The sequence below is a fragment of the Ranitomeya variabilis genome, chromosome 1 (genome assembly GCF_051348905.1).
Source record: "Ranitomeya variabilis isolate aRanVar5 chromosome 1, aRanVar5.hap1, whole genome shotgun sequence".
NCBI classification, from domain to species: Eukaryota; Metazoa; Chordata; class Amphibia; order Anura; family Dendrobatidae; genus Ranitomeya; species Ranitomeya variabilis.
The window spans coordinates 1112138242-1112152885 of NC_135232.1; the positions used below are offsets into that span (position 1 = coordinate 1112138242).

The window sequence follows — 14644 nt, forward strand, 5'->3', positions numbered from 1 at the left end:
GCATGGGCAGCTTCGATGCTGCGTAGGTCCTTGGTCCCACCATACCAAAGCATCACCAATTTCTTATAAAGTCATCCAATGCATTTAGATGGGAGTTCGACTACTTACAGCTCATGTGTGCAATTGGCGGGCTTGTCCATTCGATGACCTTCTTTTAAGAGCTTAAATAGTTCCTCTACTGGGATCCCAGGGTATGGAGAGCCCCCCAAAGTAAAGATCTCCCAGAGAAGCACTCCGAATGACCATCTGGGGGAAAAAAACACAATTAACATTCACAAGTGTTTCTGCAGCAGAATTGATTGTTGGGGAGGAAGGTGTAGGGCATTCATGTGCGGCCATGCAGGACTAACACTAGTAGAACTAATTGCCCAGGACACTTTAGTTGGGAGAGATCTATGCCCATTTGCAAAAAAAAATAAAAAATATAATAAAAGCCGGGCATGACGTCTAGATCCAAAACGAGCATTTAATCACTGCAGTGATGGCGCCTCCATTATCCCTCCGCCCAACTCTATTGTAAAGATTTCATCTGGGGCCGATGAATGGAACAAATCAAATTATTCATGCCCAGACTGGCCATGCTGAAATACAGCTCCACAGGGGATGTCGACCTGTGGCTTAGAACTACTGGTATAAGACCGGATGCAGACAAATTCAAGATTAGACCCCTCTGGAACAGATGATGGTGGACAGCGCAGACTATACGGCTGTAAGTAACGGAGCGCCTAATATAAGCGCTGTACGATATGATAGCTGGGGGACACGTCTATATAGATCGACTACTTAGGCCAATGTATAGAACCACTACCGCCAGTAGTAGACCATACGATTGTTAGCAGTAAAGTGCCGCAATAATGCGCTCATAATGCACCAATACACAGAGCAAATACATAAACGGAGTGTAAATAGTTTCTCCCCTCAAAACTGTGGTTAATGTGTCTATGATTATGGCGAAACCGGCTGTACGAGGAGAAATTCAGGCTTTACTGCCCTCAACACCCCCCCCTCATGTGCAATACTCAGGGCTATCCAGACCCTCTCCTCTAGCAGTCACCTGAGAGAACAATACCTGCCACACACAGGATCAGTAATGTAATGTATGTACACCGTGACTGCACCAGCAGAATAGTGAGTGCAGCTCTGGAGTATAATACAGGATGTAACTCAGGATACATTACCGTTCCAAAGTTTAGGGTCACTTAGAAATTTCCTTATTTTTGAAAGAAAAGCACAGTTTTTTCCAATGAAGCCAACACTGAATGATTCAGAAATACCCTCTATACATTGTTAATGTGGTAAATTACTATTCTAGCTGTAAATGTCTGGTTTGTAATGCAATATCTTCATAGGTGTATAGAGGCCCATTTCCAACAGCCATCACTCCAGTGTTCTTGTGGTACTTTGTGTTTGCTAACTGTGTAAGAAGGCTAATGGATGGTTAGAATACCCTTGAAAACCGTTGTGCAAGTATGTTAGCACAGCTGAAAAAAGTTTGGCTGATTAGAGAACCTATAAACCTGACCTTCCTTTGAGCTAGTTGAGAATCTGGAGCATTATATTTGTTGGTTCCATTAAACTCTCAAAATGGCCAGAAAAAAAGAACTTTCATGTGAAACTCAACAGTATTATTGTTCTTACAAATGAAGGCTATTCTATACAAGAAAATGCCAAGAAAATGAAGATTTCCTAGAACGGTGTGTACTACTCCCTTCAGAGGAGAGCACAAACAGGCTCTAACCAGAGTATAAAGAGAAGTGGGAGGCCGCGCTGCACAACTGAGCAACAAGACAAGTACATTAGAGTCTGTAGTTTGAGAAATCGACTCCTCACAGGTCCTCAACTGGCAGCTTCATTAAATAGTACACACAAAACGCCAGTGTCAACGTCTACAGTGAAGAGGCGACTCCAGGATGCTGGCCTTCAGGGCAGAGTGGCAAAGAAAAAGCCATATCTGAGACTGGCTAATAAAATGAAAGGATTAATATGGGCAAAAGAACAGACATTGGACAGAGGAAGATTGGAGAAAAGTGTTCTGGACAAACGAATCCAAGTTTGAGGTGTTTGGATCACACAGAAGAACATTTGTGAGGCGCAGAACAACCGAGAAGATGCTGGAAGAGTGCCTGACGCCATCTGTCAAGCATGGTGGAGGTAATGTGATGGTCTGGGGTTGCTTTGGTGCTGGTAAAATGGGAGATTTGTACAAGGTAAAAGGGATATTGAATAAGGAAGGCTATCACTCCATTTTGCAATGCCATAATATAGAGAAGGAAAACCTTCGGCACTCAACTAGTCCACAACTTGTTTTTTATATTTTCAGAAAATTTATTTATTGACGGAGACAGCCAGCCAAACAAAACAGACATCAAACTTCCCAACGTTTCGGCAAAACAATGCCTTTCTCAAGGGGGTCTGTATAGGGAGAGAAAGAGTCCTCAAATGATAAATGCCTATATAGGCTAATATAAGCGGTTCAAACGAGGTGCAGCTCAGTGCCGGCGTGTGTCCCGTAGCTCTAAGGCAGCATTCTCCGACAAAAGCAAAGTTTGAAGGAGAAAATTATTTCAAATAAAAATCTTTTTTTCGAACCTTGTCAATGTCTGGACTAGATTCTCAATTCATTTGGAAACTCATTTGATTAATAAACGTATGAGTTATCATGGAAAACACAAAATTGTCTGGGTGACCCTAAACTTTGGAACGGTAGTGTAAGTAATGTAATGTATGTACTCAGTGACTGCACCAGCAGAACAGTGAGTGCAGCTCTGGAGTATAATACAGGATGTAACTCAGGATCAGTAATGTAATGTATGTACACAGTGACTGCACCAGCAGAATAGTGAGTGCAGCTCTGGAGTATAATACAGGATGTAACTCAGGATCAGTAATGTAATGTATGTACACAGTGACTGCACCAGCAGAATAGTGAGTGCAGCTCTGGAGTATAATACAGGAGGTAACTCAGGATCAGTAATGTAATGTATGTACACAGTGACTGCACCAGCAGAATAGTGAGTGCAGCTCTGGAGTATAATACAGGATGTAACTCAGGATCAGTAATGTAATGTATGTACACAGTGACTGCACCAGCAGAGTAGTGAGTGCAGCTCTGGGGTATAATACAGGATGTAACTCAGGATCAATAATGTAATGTATGTACACAGTGACTGCACCAGCAGAATAGTGAGTGCAGCTCTGGAGTATAATACAGGGTGTAACTCAGGATCAGTATACGATCAATAATGTGATATGTTTTTACTTTTAATGTAGACGTTATCTTCTCGTGAACTAGACAAATCGCCTTCAGTTTTAATAAACCTGACATCAGCTTTGTTCCCATTATTACAATGTGCTTATGTGACTAGAGCCCTCCATGGGGGGAATGTTAATCCTTACACATCGCTCTGGTGAGTGTAGACACGGTCAAACAATGCTTCTGGAGCCATCCACTTCACAGGCAGCCGACCCTATAATTGAAAAGACAAAAAAAAACCCCAGACTGTACCATCAGCACATTGGAGCAGCCGCCCTGGCACCATCCTATCTTCCCACCTAATCCTCCTCCTAAACCCTGCACTGGCGACTGCTGACTACAGCCGTGTCCGGCTAAAAGCGCAGACCACACGTCATCCTGGACAACCACCATCCATGAAGTCTCTGCTCATCCCTCCTGATAACATCAGCAGGATCCCCTCATACCAGGGGTCTATTCAATGCAATATTAGTCACCAGCCTCAATGGGTTAACATGTCTGCTGCATCTGCACTGGAAAAGATGGGGGACAACCAACAGGTTTGCCCTTAAAGTGCACACGGTGGTTGTCAGCCGGCGTTCAGTCTGAGACAAGGCAAGTATGGAGGGTTTCACCACTATCAGGAGTGATGGAATACCAATCCCTTGAATGGAGCGGTGTTACACTTTCCTGCCAGCAGGGGGCGCCACCATGCAGGCAAAGAACAAAGGACCTCAGTTGCTTCATGGACCCCCAGCGATCATAAAGTTCCTAGTGATCACTAGTTTTTTTTTACCTGGATAGTTCTATTCATTGTCTCGGTCTCTGACCTAAGGAGCTTCCGCTCTTATTCCCCTCCCCCGCCATATATACATAACCGCACTAGAGCAACTCACATTTGTGGTCTTCTTGTAGTAGTCTATGTTGTGAATGTCTCTGGCCAAGCCAAAATCGGCAATTTTCATCACATTATCGTCAGTAACGAGCACATTCCTGGCTGCCAGGTCTCGGTGAATACACTGCAAAAAAAAAAATATATATATTTAAATAATACCTAAAAATATGTGTCAAAATAATGATGAACTCAATATAGACCAAGATGGAGGACTTTGGTTACAGGGTATGTATACTTTTTCAACAATTTCTAAACTATTCCAATGTATCAAAAACATGAAAAAAAGGGAAGCAATTTCACAAATACTGTGTGTCTCCATGGCAACAGACTACAAAATAATCCCTGTGTAGTCGGATTGTGTAGTTCTAATTTTTTTTTTTTCGTTTTCTTTTTATCAGTCCCCTCTTTTTAAACATTAGCAAGAAAAGGGGGCAGAATGGTAGGAGTAACGCACAAATACAGACTTGAACAGCACGGGGTTTGTTTGTAGCATGTAATCATGGGAGACATATTGGTCTGCCTGAGAGCTGTGTACACAAACCGGCACGGTAGTTATAATTAAGACTATTTGGAAGGCATCAAGTTTTATTTTCAAAGCATTTGGGAAACTGCAGAAGTAATTGCCAAGGTAACACGTACACCTAAAGACTGAAGCCGGTCAAAACTAATGAAGCCGGGGGGAGAAAATACACTTATCAATTTTTCACATTCTTCCATAACTTGTGGTTGTCTGGAAATGCTGAGAGTTGTAGTCCTCCGACCGGTTTGCAGTTACAGGGTTGATAAAGTCACTAGAAAATGTGGGACCAGAGAAAAAAAAGAACTCAAAGAACAGCGAGCACTGGGACTTTGACTTTTTTTTTAGCCTCTAGAGGGCACCATTTAGCAATGTAGTATTACATATACTGCAGGAATGAAGGAGAGCGTTGGCCTATAGTATATACTGCCATACTCTGAGGCTCTCGTGCTTCCATATGGATGCTGGGTACGTTGCCCTGTCCATATAGACAACTTAGACACAGCAGAGCTGAATTTGTTGGTTTGCATAGGACTGCAGGTTATCAGAACCATGTAAGTGGCAGAGACAGGCAGCCTCAGGGTCCAAGGAGAGAGGTGACCAATGAGTGTATAATCCATTTGCATAGTCTCCTTAAAGGGGTATTCTTACTGTAGACCTTTTGTGGCACATAAAGGATGAAGATTGAGGGTCTTGCACCCCCAGGCTAAAAGGTGAATAGGAATCAATATGGAATCTTAATATCCAGATGCAAACGTTACCCCTTACAGCCCAGTCTGAGGCCTCTCAAGCAGCCAATTGAGATCTCTTGATTTGCACTCAGGAGGGGCAACATCCCAAAACAGGTTTGGCTTTTATCCCAAGTTATGCGGCAAGGCTCGATAAAGTCTTTAAGGATTGCTCAATCCAATAGAGTTCAAGTAATTGAAGAGACAATTCGGATATTTAATTTCCCATAGAAACACTGCATGGCCTATAAGTCTCCTTACACTGTCACGTCACTCTCCACAAGGAGAAACATCACCTCGCAATACCCAGATGCAAGCCATGATAAAGTGTACGAGAAACTCAGCTCTGCTACATCTGTCTCCTTAAAATTAACCCTTGTTTTTTAGTTCCGTAAAGAGTTAAATAACAATAATAATAAAAAAAAAAAAGTATATGAACCCTTTTCTGCTGCAAAAGGCAAAAAAAAAGTTCCCAACTCTGTAGGTTACGGTAGAAGTCATCCAGCTCCGAAATCCTGCACAATAAGTGTCGCCTGAAGCATCTGGTGCTGGAGAGCTCGGATATACAAAGCCACAGGCAGAATGTGGAAGCTAAAGAGATGTCCGGGGCTTTCATTGTGTCCCCGCTGCGTGCTCGGGCGCAGGACAAAGATAATGGAACATCCCTCCCCCTCTTTATACAGCATCCAGTGCCATGATCAGTCCCGGCGAGGGACACCGTGCTGACGATGCGGGTCTATTGTGGGGGTCTGTTTATCAGCCGGATCATCAGGGGAGCATTTTTTGGAGATGAATGGACTGCAGACATCCCGCCGTACCATCCGCTTTCATTATGGGAATGGTTCAGCCGCACAGGCAAAACATCATGGATTGTTTGTGTATGGAGAGGGAGAGTGATCCCTTCATTAAGTTACTGGGTGGGGGGTGGGTGTGGATGACAAACTATCAATGTGACATAGATGCTCAAGAGAGACCGAATGATATGAAGAATGAACTGTGGAAGCAAGCTGAAGATGGAGCAGAGCTCAAGTAATTCTTTGAGAATCGCAACAATGCAGTAGGATAAACGCTGCAGATGCAAAGCGCAGTCCTATGTTAAAAAAAAAACCAAAAAACTATTTGATATAACAACTAGTGATGTGATAAGGTGTTATCTGATCATGATCGGGTGCTAACCGAGTGCTCGAAACATATGTTCAAGTCCTCGCGGCTGCATATCTCGCTGCTGTTCGACAGTCGCAGGGAACAGGAGCGGGAACTGGAATATATTTTTTTGAGCACACCGAAGTCACTCAGTTAGCGAGCTCAGATAACACCTTAACATTTCTTCTTAAAGGATGATGTCAGAACAAAATGACTGATCAAACCAAGCACAGCCACATGACCAAACAGTTCAGCGCACCTTCCCAACTACTTGTTTCCCATCTCCACCACCATATTTCTTGACACCTCAGGAATTACAGGAGCCAGAAGAGGGCAGAGAAAGATGACAAACGCGTAGGTAAGAACATGCCCTGAACTGCTCAACTGTGCCAAGTGCTTGGTTTGAACAGTCATTTTATGCCGACAATATCACCTGTGAAAACTAATTTTTTCACCGCCACACGCTCTCTTCAATCTAAAGGTGGACTTGTTACAAGAAATTATCATTTTTGATTTTAATTAATACATTAACATACTTTTTGAGACGCAAGGTATTCCAAGCCACGGGCGACCTGGTAAGCGCAGGAAACCAAATCTTTCAAAGTCAGTTGTTCAGCTGGAATCTTGCACGTGTCGAAGGAATAGTCCATCCCAGGAGGACGGCGAGCCCTTAAATACTCCCTTAGATTCCCTTTAGATGCATATTCCACCAAGACGTAGAGAGGACCTACCCAAAAATAAACAAAAAAGTGTAAAATATCGGAAATCACTAAGCCAATAAATAAACAATCCTCCACAGATGAGAATCTACTCATCACAGTGATCAGATCACCTTCAGGCCAGCTTCGATATACGAAAAGGTTGTCATTGTCAACTAATCTGGTAGTGGTCAGGAAATTCCCGACATGTACTTAGTGGCCAATACCTGGGTCATTCTACCTGCTATATAGGAGACTGCTTCCCTATATTGCATAGACTGGTATCCAGAATTCTTCAAATAGGAAAGAAGAAATAGGATAAACATAAAGGAACATAAATTTATGGAAAAAGAGGAAAACTTGGAGAAGACAACCAATGTGTAGCAAACGCTGGCACTAGAGGTATATCAGAAGCAAGAAAACCAGGAACATCTCCTCGAACGCCTCCTCCAGGAAACCAAATAATCAGGAACATCTCATAAAGAGGCGATATATCAATCTGGAGTTGGGGGTTGGGTACATATTTCCTGCACATTACTATTGCTTCAACAGTACTAGCTCTTTGGCAAGGAAACCCTTGTTCTGCCACATCTGTTCCTAAAGCCTGTGCCTCATCACGGAGCGGCTGCTGCTTGAAGAAGGTAATTTATTACCGATGCCATTTAGTAAAGCCGGAGATAGATAGATAGATAGATAGATATATATATATATATATATATATATATATATATATATATATATATATATATATATATATATATATATATATATATATATATATACACACACACACAGTGGGGCAAAAAAGTATTTAGTCAGTCAGCAATAGTGCAAGTTCCACCACTTAAAAAGATGAGAGGCGTCTGTAATTTACATCATAGGTAGACCTCAACTATGGGAGACAAACTGAGAAAAAAAAATCCAGAAAATCACATTGTCTGTTTTTTTATCATTTTATTTGCATATTATGGTGGAAAATAAGTATTTGGTCAGAAACAAAATTTCATCTCAATACTTTGTAATATATCCTTTGTTGCAATGACAGAGGTCAAACGTTTTCTGTAAGTCTTCACAAGGTTGCCACACACTGTTGTTGGTATGTTGGCCCATTCCTCCATGCAGATCTCCTCTAGAGCAGTGATGTTTTTGGCTTTTCGCTTGGCAACACGGACTTTCAACTCCCTCCAAAGATTTCTATAGGGTTGAGATCTGGAGACTGGCTAGGCCACTCCAGGACCTTGAAATGCTTCTTACGAAGCCACTCCTTCGTTGCCCTGGCGGTGTGCTTTGGATCATTGTCATGTTGAAAGACCCAGCCATGTTTCATCTTCAATGCCCTTGCTGATGGAAGGAGGTTTGCACTCAAAATCTCACGATACATGGCCCCATTCATTCTTTCATGTACCCGGATCAGTCGTCCTGGCCCCTTTGCAGAGAAACAGCCCCAAAGCATGATGTTTCCACCACCATGCTTTCCAGTAGGTATGGTGTTGGATGGATGCAACTCAGTATTCTTTTTCCTCCAAACACGACAAGTTGTGTTTCTACCAAACAGTTCCAGTTTGGTTTCATCAGACCATAGGACATTCTCCCAAAACTCCTCTGGATCATCCAAATGCTCTCTAGCAAACTTCAGACGGGCCCGGACATGTACTGGCTTAAGCAGTGGGGCACGTCTGGCACTGCAGGATCTGAGTCCATGGTGGCGTAGTGTGTTACTTATGGTAGGCCTTGTTACATTGGTCCCAGCTCTCTGCAGTTCATTCACTAGGTCCCCCCACGTGGTTCTGGGATTTTTGCTCACCGTTCTTGTGATCATTCTGACCCCACGGGGTGGGATTTTGCGTGGAGCCCCAGATCGAGGGAGATTATCAGTGGTCTTGAATGTCTTCCATTTTCTAATTATTGCTCCCACTGTTGATTTCTTCACTCCAAGCTGGTTGGCTATTGCAGATTCAGTCTTCCCAGCCTGGTGCAGGGCTACAATTTTGTTTCTGGTGTCCTTTGACAGCTCTTTGGTCTTCACCATAGTGGAGTTTGGAGTCAGACTGTTTGAGGGTGTGCACAGGTGTCTTTTTATACTGATAACAAGTTTAAACAGGTGCCATTACTACAGGTAATGAGTGGAGGAAAGAGGAGACTCTTAAAGAAGAAGTTACAGGTCTGTGAGAGCCAGAAATCTTGATTGTTTGTTTCTGACCAAATACTTATTTTGCACCATAATATGCAAATAAAATGATAAAAAAAACAGACAATGTGATTTTCTGGATTTTTTTTTCTCAGTTTGTCTCCCATAGTTGAGGTCTACCTATGATGTTTACATCATAGGTAGACCTCAACTATGGGAGATTACAGACGCCTCTCATCTTTTTAAGTGGTGGAACTTGCACTATTGCTGACTGACTAAATACTTTTTTGCCCCACTGTATATACACACACACACACACATACATATATACAGTACAGACCAAAAGCTTGGACGCACCTTCTCATTTAAAGATTTTTCTCTATTTTCATGACTATGAAAATTGTGCGTTCACACTGAAGGCATCAAAACTATGAATTAACACATGTGGAATTATATACTTAACAAAAAAGTGTGAAACAACAGAAATTATGTCTTATATTCTAGGTTCTTCAAAGTAGCCACCTTTTGCTTTGATGACTGCTTTGCACACTCTTGGCATTCTCTTGATGAGCTTCAAGAGGTAGTCACCGGGAATGGCTTTCACTTCACAGGTGTGCCCTGTCAGGTTTAATAAGTGGGATTTCTTGCCTTATAAATGGGGTTGGGACCATCAGTTGTGTTGTGCAGAAGTCTGGTGGATACACAGCTGATAGTCCTACTGAATAGACTGTTAGAATTTGTATTATCGCAAGATAAAAGCAGCTAAGTAAAGAAAAACGAGTGGCCATCACTACTTTAAAAAATGAGGGTCAGTCAGTCCGAAAAATTGGGAAAATTTTGAAAGTGTCCGCAAGTGCAGTTGCAAAAACCATCAAGCGCTACAAAGAAACTGTCTCACATGAGGACCGCCCCAGGAAAGGAAGACCAAGAGTCACCTCTGCTTCTGAGGATAAGTTTATCCAAGTCACCAGCCTCAGAAATCGCAGGTTAACAGCAGCTCAGATTAGAGACCAGGTCAATGCCACACAGAGTTCTAGCAGTAGACACATCTCTACAACAACTGAACGGATGGACTCTACATGCCTGGTTCCCACCGTGAAGCATGGAGGAGGAGGTGTGATGGTGTGGGGGTGCTTTGCTGGTGACTGTTGGGGATTTATTCAAAATTAAAGGCATACTGAACCAGCATGGGTACCACAGCATCTTGCAGCGGCATGCTATCCATCCGGTTTGCTTTTAGTTGGACCATCATTTATATTTCAACAGGACAATAACCCCAAACACACCTCCAGGCTGTCTAAGGGCTATTTGACCAAGAAGGAGAGTGATGGTGTGCTACCTGGCCTCCACAGTCACCAGACCTGAACCCAATAGAGATGGTTTTGGGTGAGCTGGACCGCAGAGTGAAGGCAAAAGGGCCAACAAGTGCTAAGCATCTCTGGGAACTCCTTCAAGATTGTTGGAAGACCATTCCCGGTGACTACCTCTTGAAGCTCATCAAGAGAATGCCAAGAGTGTGCAAATCAGTCATCAAAGCAAACGGTGGCTACTTTGAAGAACCTAGAATATAAGACATAATTTCAGTTGTTTCACACTTTTTTGTTAAGTATATAATTCCACATGTGTTAATTCATAGTTTTGATGCCTTCAGTGTGAATGTACAATTTTCATAGTCATGAAAATACAGAAAAATCTTTAAATGAGAAGGTGTGTCCAAACTTTTGGTCTGAACTGTATACACACACACACACCAACCCACATATATCTTATCAAATAGCAGGGCAATGTGCCGCTAATTAACCACAATGCCACCCTGGTCGTTCAGGAAAAGGCCTATATGAGGGAAAGGTTCACAATCTAAATTCTCATTAATTTTCTCTATCCCCCAATTAATAATTAGGGGGAAGAACTGTTAAAAATTTTCTTTCCTCTGATGCAACTGGCTAAAATAAAAATTAGAAAATTTCCAATATGATTTTTCAGCATGTTCCATTTTTCTAGCATTTAAAGGGTTACTTCCATTTTAATTACATGAATACTGTTGGATAGAGCATGTAAAAAGAAGCAAATTTGCAATTTACTGCTTATTAAAATTTTCAGCCATTCTTGAGATATTAACACTTTTCTTTGCTTTACAGCTTGTTGCCTAGGAGACCGACCACCGCTGCTGTCTAGCTTGTAAGCACTGTATTGAAGCTGGCCTGGGATTGGGAGGTAGCAGAGCACTCCAGCAATCCTGGCCAGCTTCAAAACAATGCTTAAAAGCACCATTTAAAAAAAAAAAATTATATATAAAAAAAAAAAGCTTGTAAGCACGGTGCTTGTTCTGCTATCAGCTGTGGTCGGTCTCTAGGACAACGAGCTGTAAACAAATACCTGAAGAACGGCTGAAAATTTTAATAAGCAATAAATTGCAAACTTGCTTGTATTTACAAGCTCTATCCAACAATACCCTTTTATGAAGATGAAAATAATCCCTTTAAGCCCATTTATAGCAGATGCTAAAATAAGGGATGTCATTCCGCAGCTGGTTTGATTTGATAACTCTATAGTGTTATGCAATGAGACCTTTGTAAAAAGGCCATGGTGTTCTCTTGTTTAGTTGTTTTTTATTCATGCAGATATCAAGGTAATGCTTCTAAATTTCCCCAGATAGATCTAAAAAGGTAAAAAAAAAAAAAAACTACTAGAAGTTAAGAAATTCTAAAATAATAAAAAAAAAAAATTGGGTTAACCCATGCTTAGCCTAACCATTGTACCATATAAACAAGGCAACGTACCATCTTGTGTGCAGGCACCAAGGAGATTGATGATATTTTTATGCTTTCCAATCATCTTCATCATTTCCATTTCAGACACCAGATCTGAGAGATCTTTATCAGTGGCATCATCTGCAACCAGGCAGGAGAGCAAATATTATAACCAAAACATGGAGTAAAAAGGGATGAAAAAATCCATTCCAACTAACTTTGATTTTCGTTTACCTTTTAACATCTTCACAGCTACAGTTATGGCTCTATTGGGTTTGTCCTTATCAATACCGATCGCTTCGGCCATGACGACTTGACCAAAGCATCCTTCACCCAATGGTTTTCCCAAAGTCAACCTAGCACAAAGAAAAAACCTGTAAGAAATGGACTGGATAAGGCCTATTCTTGGTCTTGAAGATCCATTTCCAAAGTTTGAACTCACCTAGATCTTGATAATTCCCATTTTGGGTCGGCTGGCAATCCAAGTTCCGATACATTGGCCAACAATGTCCCATCAGTGGAGGACAAGTGGGTAATTCTCACCAGCGGGGTGTTGGAATTCATGGAAGAGTTGGACTCCAGAGACACCTGCTTAAATAAAGCAAATAAAGTGTATTATTGCCAACTGTGATGGGCTTATGGTTAAAAAAAAAAAGAGGAAAAAGATAGAGAGGAAGAAAGGAGAATTTTGAAGGCATCTAAAGTGGTCTCTGTTGGGCAGGAAGGGGTTTAAGTTCCTCTACTCCTCAAGCATTTCATTGCCATCAAAATGTAAATTGGATAAACTCATCACCATTTTTTTTTTCTCTGGCTGGGAATACATTTAAATGTCATTACTATCATTATTATGAGCACCACAGCATGTTCGGGGAATTGAGCACCTCCAAGGTTACCGGGAAGACAACAAACATATTGCAACATATGTTCTCCAGCTCTGTTCGAGGGAAAGGCGAAGAGTATCCGAGCTTATAAAACATTACATTGATCTTTCATCTCTTTCCCTTAATGGGTAAAAGATCAAAACCCTTTACAAATACATGCAGTTCAGGGTTCTGCAACATCATGCACCCGTGAAGAGGAGAAAGAAGACAGATATGTTAAAAATACCACATGAAAGAAAACCTGAAGGAATAAACGACTGAAGCACTCAAAGGAAATGTGATACGTAAGAGAAAATGTATTATATAAAGCCAATTTTTTAGTGTAACATGAATATACAATTAAAAAAAAAAAGTTAAGAAATCTCAATTACTACAAGAAAGCACTGAGTAATATATTAAGTTGATAGAGCCATCCTGGCATTGAGCTGTCACTGTTTAAGAACTAAAGGGACACTTTAAAAAAATGTGGCCTTTTCTGACTAAGGCTGGCCATACACATTAGATGGCTGTTGGCTGAACGATGCTTTGGCCAACAGTCATCTCAGCTGATACTCCCATACACAGACATGAGTGCTCGCTCAAACGAGCGCTCCTGGGTATTATCATCATTTAACCGCTTTCGGCTCGATTTCGAGCCATGGCGATTTAATGGATGAACGATCTGTAGGAAGATCGATCTTGTACAAGTCTAGATAGGTCAACCAGGGTCTTCTTCTCTTATCTTGATATCATGCCATCGGGTTTCTGGTCTTCCTCTTCGCCTTGTGCCACTGAATGACATGTCTCCCGGTGGCTTATGTTCGGGAGAACAATGCAATCAGTAGTCTAATATCAGACATGCGTGATCAACACCTCTCCCGACCATAAGTCGACCGGCGCCCCCTTATACGTTAGGTCACCGGCCCAATCAGTCGATATCAACGAATTCAGTAGACATTAGCCTGATGTGTACATGGAACCTTACAGGTACCTTGACAAATGTTTGACTATGTCAGATCTTTCGTCTATTGTGAACACCCACAGAATTATGTAAAAGCGAATGTTGGCCAAGTGTCCTTGGTGGTAGAGTCTTAATTTTAGACATGTCTTTTGCAGTACTGTTGGCAGTAAGAGGGGTTTATTTTTGACAAATGACCATCTTTATCACTGCTACTGTAGAATGCAGCCATCGATCTACATACAGGATTGTTTTAGGATTCAGAGGCTTGGCTTCTGAACATGGACATTTAGGAAACCTGCACATGAAAATCTTAGGACGAACGCTATGCTTCTTCATTCTTTGAAGTTAATGGTTAATAGGGAGGAAAAAAAGTATGGAAATTAGTTTTCCCATTTCTCTGGTGAAAGAAAAAATATGGTGGGGCTCAAGTATGGTCAAAATTTGCATCAAATGTTAAGTACAAGTTTTGGTGATGTGACACGTGTCAACACTGGAATACTATGAATGACGATAGGCAGTTGGATTTTGAGATGGTTCCAAATTTAGCTTCAACAGGTGATTAAGATTAGATTCACAATATTAAAGTGGAAGAAATAAAGGAAAAAGCAGATAGCGGTCACACATGCAGAAGCCATAGGACCCAAATGTAGAGTTATATTTATAGACCACCAAGCTAGGAGTACTTGTCAAAGCATGAACCAGAATTGAAGATTGCAGGACCTTTTAGTGAAC

At 41.6% G+C, this 14644-nt stretch overlaps 1 protein-coding gene across 4 annotated transcripts in view; it reads right to left on the minus strand.

Annotated features, from left to right (window-relative positions):
• Positions 1-14644, minus strand: part of FGFR3 (fibroblast growth factor receptor 3) — a 102991-nt gene that overhangs the window by 5187 nt on the left and 83160 nt on the right. For 2 of the 4 annotated variants that reach the window (XM_077280197.1, XM_077280195.1), the window contains exons 10-16: positions 12534-12679; positions 12326-12447; positions 12122-12232; positions 7052-7242; positions 4129-4251; positions 3397-3467; positions 109-246 (exon numbers count right to left, since the gene is read on the minus strand). In XM_077280197.1, the coding sequence (XP_077136312.1) occupies positions 109-246; positions 3397-3467; positions 4129-4251; positions 7052-7242; positions 12122-12232; positions 12326-12447; positions 12534-12679 (902 nt within the window). Of the gene's footprint in view, positions 1-108; positions 247-3396; positions 3468-4128; positions 4252-7051; positions 7243-12121; positions 12233-12325; positions 12448-12533; positions 12683-14644 lie in introns of all 4 variants that reach the window. The other 2 variants (XM_077280196.1, XM_077280194.1) reach the window with 1 other exon arrangement.